General features: G+C 39.6%; 1 protein-coding gene across 1 annotated transcript; it reads left to right on the top strand.

The window, feature by feature from the left end:
* Positions 1–1,321: 1,321 nt before the first annotated feature.
* LOC100667651 (olfactory receptor 7D4-like) lies at positions 1,322–2,305 on the top strand. The gene has a single exon (XM_003422905.3). The coding sequence runs from the start codon at positions 1,367–1,369 to the stop codon at positions 2,303–2,305; it is 939 nt and encodes a 312-aa protein (XP_003422953.3). The 5' UTR covers positions 1,322–1,366.
* Positions 2,306–6,608: the final 4,303 nt, after the last annotated feature.

Raw genomic sequence — 6,608 nt, 5'->3', positions numbered from 1 at the left:
TTTTTTTTTTTGCAGGTAACCCTTTTAATTTGACTAGTTCCCCTTTTAGAGATGAAGAGAATGAAGCTGTCTCTAGTCCCCACTGTGTTCCGAATATGATCTACTGAGTTTATAAATGAGGGTACAATTCATAGTTATCATCTGAACATCTATGTACTAGCCATTATGAAAACTGCTTTAGATGTGTTATCTCATTTAATCCTCACACACACTCTCTGGGTATAGGAGCCACCATTATTCTAAATTTTACAAATAAGGAAAGAGTCTTAGCAAGATTAAATAATTTGCCCAAGGTCACAAAAATTTTAAGTGACAGAGCTGGGACTCAAACTAAGGTCTCTTTGAATCACAATCCTTCCACCTTCTTTTGATGCTTCCTGAATCATTTAATATTTTCCCCATAGAATCCTTCACTATTGCAACTCAAGGCTTGAATTTTTTCTTCAGGTGTTTCAGCTTGAGAAACAGTGAACGTGCTCTTCCCATTTCGTTTTCTATCTCTAGCTCTTCGCACATGTCTTTATTAAACTTCACCTTCTTGAGTCGCCCTTTGAAATATTCCATTCCATTCTTTTAATTCAGCAGTTCTTCATTTTGCTTTAGCTGCTCTACATTTGAAAGCAAGTTTCAGAGTCTCCTCTGACATCATCTTGGTCTTTTCTTTCTTTAGTGTCTTTAGTGACCTCTTGCTTTCTTCATGTATGATCTCCTTGATGCCATTCCACAATTTGTCTGGTCTTTGGTCATTAGTGTTCAAGGTGTCAAATCTATCCTTCAGATGGTCTCTAATTTCAGGTGGGATATACTGAAGGTCATGTTTTGGCTCCTGTGGATTTGCTCTGATTTTCTTCAGTTTCAACTTGAACTTGCACTTGAGCAATTGATAGTCTGTTCCACAGTCGGCCCCTTGCCTTGTTTTGAGCTTTTACATCATATCTTTCCACATATGTAGTCAATTTGATTCCTGTGTATGCCATCCAACAAGGCCCATATGTATACTCGCCATTTATGTTGTTTAAAAAAGGTATTTGCAGTGAAGAAGTCATTGGTCTTACAAAATTCTATCATTTGATCTCCAGCACTGTTTTTGTCACCAAGGCCATATTCTCTGATTACCAATCCTTCTTCTTTGTTTCCAACTTTCCCGTTCCAATCACTATAGGCGACATTTTGTTTCATGGGTTTGCCAGGAGTTGGACCAACATGACAATAGTTAACAACAAAAAAGGTCAACTAAAGAAAACAAACTCTTTAGGTAAAACATAAGGCTTTATGATTGGAAGAGTTTTAAATGTATGGCACATTCCCATCTTGTCATTGTTTTAACATTATTCTCGTCTGTTTGCAGGCAATTTCTGTGAGTTATATGGAATCAAGAAATCAAACAGCTATTTCAAAATTCATTCTCCTGGGACTTTCAGAAGATATGGACCTGCAGCCCCTCCTCTTTTGGCTATTTCTGTACATGTACCTGGTCTGTGTTATAGGAAACCTGCTTATTATTCTGGCCATTAGTTCAGACTCCCATCTCCACACTCCCATGTATTTCTTCCTCTCAAACCTGTCCTTCACTGACATCTGTTTCACCTCCACCACCATCCCCAAGATGCTGGTGAATATTCAGACACAGAGCAAAGTCATCACCTATGAAGGCTGCCTTACCCAGATGTATTTTTTCATGATTTTTGCTGAACTGGATGATTTGCTACTGACAGTGATGGCTTATGACCGGTTCGTGGCTGTCTGCCACCCTCTGCACTACATGGTCATCATGAACCCACGCCTCTGTGGTCTTCTGCTTCTGCTTTCTTGGTTAATCTGCCTGATATGCTCTTTGCTGCAAAGTTTGATGGTTTTGAGGGTGTCCTTCTGCAGAGAGACAGAAATCCCCCACTTCTGCTGTGAACTTGCTCAGATCCTCAAGCTTGCCTGCTCTGACACCCTTATCAACAACATCCTGTTATGCTTTGTAACTGGCCTGCTCGGTGTTGTTCCCCTGACTGGGATACTTTTTTCTTATTCTAGAATTATTTCCTCAATAATGAGTATTTCATCTGCTAGAGGCAAATATAAAGCATTTTCCACTTGTGGGTCTCACCTCTCTGTTGTCTCCTTATTCTATGGTGTAGGCCTTGGGGTCTACTTCACCTCTGGAACAGTCCATCCCTCTAGAAAAAGTTCAATAGTCTCAGTGATGTACACTGTGGTCACCCCCATGCTGAATCCATTCATCTACAGCCTGAAGAACAGGGACATGAAGGGGGCTCTGAGGAAACTTTTCAGCAGAGGATCTTGCTCTCAGTGAGATAGCAAAAGTTAAGAACAGACAACAGAGGTCCAAAGTGCCAGTAATAGGTGTCTTGAATATGCAATCTGAAGAGGTTGAAAATAAATACTGCCCATGATATTCTAGAAGAAAATATTCCTGAACAGAAGACAGACTTGAAGCAGCATATCAAAAGTTTCATCATCTACCAAGGAAAATGAGCGATGCCCAACTAATACCTAATACTTCTTACGAAAATCTACTATTCCAAGGATATGGACTCCTTCCTACAAGCCTCAAGGGAAGAGAAAGCACTCAGTGAATGCAGCAAGGGAGAAGAGAGGACAAAAGCAACAACAAATAGTTCACACGTTATTGGCTCATCCATATCTCTCTTGAATATGTTCTAGCTTCTAACACCATGCTTGCTGGACCACACTTTTCTCTGATCTCTGTCTAAACACTGTGTAAACTTAAGTGTCTCATACTGGCTCTTCTCCCCCCGCCCCCCAAAAAAAATTGTACTTATTGAACCTTGCTTTGGTGGTTGCCATTGACCTATCCTGAGGACTTTCATATTAGGCAACTTATTGTAGTTTCTACATTAAGATAAAGAAAACTCTAGTCTTTGTCAATTCATTTGAGTCAGCACACCTGAAATAAAAACCCAAAGAAACCTGCTTGCTGTCTTCCCTGGCTAGTCATATTACCCTAAAATCTTCACATTCTTGGCTCCTTCTCACAGTTTAGGCTTCAAACCAAAACTGTCAACTCTTCAAAGAGGCTGAAGCTGAAAACCATCCTCCTAAACATTCCAGTTTTTATTCTTTTCATAGGACTTATAATATTTTCAGAGGAACAAAGCATCATGGCTCTGGGTTCAAATCCAACTTTATCATTCAGTAATGGTGCAATTTTGGACAGGCTATTTAACTTCTCTGTACCTCTCTGTAAATTTTTTTATTTAACTTCTCTGTACCTTTATGTAATTATTGTATGATAAGGATGGTGACATCTTTCCTGAAGAGTTCTGGGGGATTAAATGATCTAAAAGCTCAGAATACCATCTCTCATAATGTCGTTGCTGTCAGCTGCCATCGAGTAGGCTCTGACTCAAAAAGCCCTTGAGGAACAGTGGTTAAATGCTTGACGCTACCTGAAAGTTCAGTGGTTTAAACCCGCCAGCCACTCCATGTGGCAGTCTGCTTCTGTGAAGATTACAGCCTTGGAAACCCTATGGAGCAATTCTGCTCTGTCCTATAGTGTAACTATGAGCTGAAATTCATTGATAGCAATGAGTTTTGGTTTTAGGCTCTGACTAATTGTGACCCCATGTATAGTAGGACAAAGTGTTACCTGGTCCTACACCATCTTCATGATATTTGATATGTTTGAGCCCATTGTTGTGGCTATTGTATCAATCCATCTTATTGAGTAGTTCCCTCATTTTTGCTGACCCTCTATCAAACATGATATCCTTTTCTAGTAATTGGTTTTTCCTGATGACGTGTCTCAAGTAAGCAAGGTGAAGTTTTGCCATCCTCGCTTCTAAGGAGATTTCCAGCAGTATTTCTTCTAAGACTGATTTTCTTCTGGCAGCCCATGGTATATTCAATATTCTTTCCTAACACTACAATTCAAATGCATCAATTCTTCTTTGTCTTCTTCGTTAATTGTCCAGCTTTCACATGCATTACCCCATTGCAGTCGAGTCAATTCCAACTCATAGCAACCCTATAGGACAGAGTAGAACTACCCCATGGGGTTTCCAAGGCTATAACCTTTACAGAAGCAGGTTGCCACATCTTTCTCTAAGAGCCACTGGTGCATTCGAATCACTGATCTTTCAGTTAGTAGCCAAGCATTTAAACGCTGTGCCAACAGTGTTACTTTTTGCATGCATATAGACATAACAAGCACTCAATATATATTAGCCATCATAATAATACCAATGAGGGCTGTCATCATGCTTACATCTTTGTTTACATCCTTTCCCTGCCCTATCCTCCTTCTCCTGCTTTACTTCTTTCCTAGACCATTGCTCCAAAAATCATTTAATAAGCGCCCTTGCTTCTATGGAACCGGACCAGAGAAACTGAGTTTAATTTGCCAAATAGCACAGAGCTACATAAAGAGAAAAACCAAGTTTCAACCTCAAGTTCAAATGTGTTGTTAGTAAGTGCTATTGTCAGTTGCGACTCACAGTAACCTTAGGTACAACAGAATGAATACTCCCTGGTCCTGCACCATCCTCACAATTGTTGCTATATTTGAGTCCATTATTACAGCCACTTGTCAAACCATCTCACTAAAGGTGTTCCTGTTTTTCACAGACCCTCTGCTTTACCAAGTATGATGTCCTCCAGGGATTGGTCCTTCCCCATAACACGTCCAAAGTAAGTGAGACGAAGTCTTGCCATCCTTGTTTCTAAGAAGCATTCTGGGTGTTTTTCTTCCAAACAGATGATTGAAAATACCCTGCCTTGGATCAGGTGCACCTTAGTCTTCAAACTGACATCTTTGCTTGTTAATACTTTAAAGAGGTCTTTTGCAGCAGTTTTGCCCAAAACAATACATCATTTGATTTCTTGTTTACTGCTTTTATGGATGTTGAAACAAATGATTCAGAAAAAAAAGGTACACGTATACATTATGAACCTAAGTAAATATTCAAATATATCTCTCCACTTGCTTTTTCTCTCCATCTGTCTTCTCTCTCTTCCCTTCACTCCTTCTAGAAGTTCAAATATTAATTGATTGCCCATTGGATTTCACACATTTTACCAAGGTGTGAGGATGAAATAAAGAATAAGATATGGCCCTTTCCCTTCAAAATTATTTCTTGCCTTCAAAAGAATAAAATTATGAAATCTGTTTTTAGAGCTATGGTTATCAAACTTTGGAACGCTTCAGAATCATTTAAAGGGCTTGTCAATGATGACGTAGTTTATACTGTCACCACCATCAACCTGGGAGTACACTTAGGAAAGGTGGTGTTATGTCACAGACACAAAGTACAAACTGAGTGTGTAGCAGAGATTGCATCTGAGCTCAGATTATCCGATTGAGTTGATTCTCTTGACCTCTCTCTGTTAATGCCTCTGGATAGTATACAATTGACATCTCTAAATAGTCACTCAGATTTTATAATTTCTCTTAAAATTTTTAGTATCATCTTCTGAATAAAGCCTTCGTCTTCTGGGTATGTCCAGTTCTGCCACCGAACTTAGTATATAGCAGGGGGATGGCATCCAACTAGGTCCACGCTTTGGATATGAGTTGAAGTTTAGAAAACTTTTCCTACAAACCTAAGCTCAAAAGAATTCCTCATGGAAGCATAAGTCATCTGCATTAGTGATTGATTGTAAGAGAAACTAGGCAACTACGTCAATGAGACTCTCTCTTCTCCCAGTTATGTAAGGGTTAAAAATTTCTTCCCATGACATGATAGATGGTATATCATTGGAAAAAAAAAAAGGCCTATTTCATCAATGAGGATGCTCAAATATCCAACAAGCACACAAAAAGATTCTCAAAGTCATTATACATTATTAAACAAAAACAAACTCATGTCTTTCAGTCGACCCGGACCCATAGCTACTCTATATGACAAAGTAGAACTGCCCCATAGGGCTTCCAAGGAGTGGCTGGTGAATTTGAACTGCCAAACTTTTGATTAGCAGTTGAGCTCTTAACCGCTACGCCATCAGGGCTCCCATTGTTGTTTTGTTGTTGTTAGATGCTGTCAAGTCAGTTCCACCTCATAGTGACCCTATGTACAACACAAAGAGAAACTGTCCAGTCTTGCAACATCCTGACAATCATTTTTATGCTTGAGCCATTGTTACAGGCACTGTGTCAATCCATATCCTTGAGGGTCTTCCTCTTTTTCACTGACCCTCTCGTCTGCCAAGCATGAAGTCCTTCTCCAGGGACTGGTTGCTCCTGATAACATGTCTGAAGTATGTGAGACAAATTCTCACTACCCTCCCTCCTAATGGCCATTCTGGCTGTACTTCTTTCAAGACAGATTTGTTCATTCTTCTGGCAGTCCATGGTATATTCAATATTCTATGCCAACATCATAATTCAAAGGAATCATTACTTTTTTGGTCTTCCTTATTCATTGTCCAGCTTTCGCATGCATATGAGGCGATTGAAAACACCACCGCTTGGGTCAGGTGCACCTTAGTCCTTAAAGTGACACCTTTGCTTTTTAACACTTTAAAGAGATCTTTCACAGCAGATATGCTCAACGCAGTGCATCGTTTGATTTCTTGACTGCTGCTTCCATGATTGTGGATCCAAGTAAAATGAAATCCTTCACAACATCAATATTTTC

The sequence above is a fragment of the Loxodonta africana genome, chromosome 3 (assembly GCF_030014295.1).
Source record: "Loxodonta africana isolate mLoxAfr1 chromosome 3, mLoxAfr1.hap2, whole genome shotgun sequence".
Classification (NCBI taxonomy): domain Eukaryota; kingdom Metazoa; phylum Chordata; class Mammalia; order Proboscidea; family Elephantidae; genus Loxodonta; species Loxodonta africana.
This window is presented reverse-complemented; position numbering and strand designations above follow the sequence as displayed.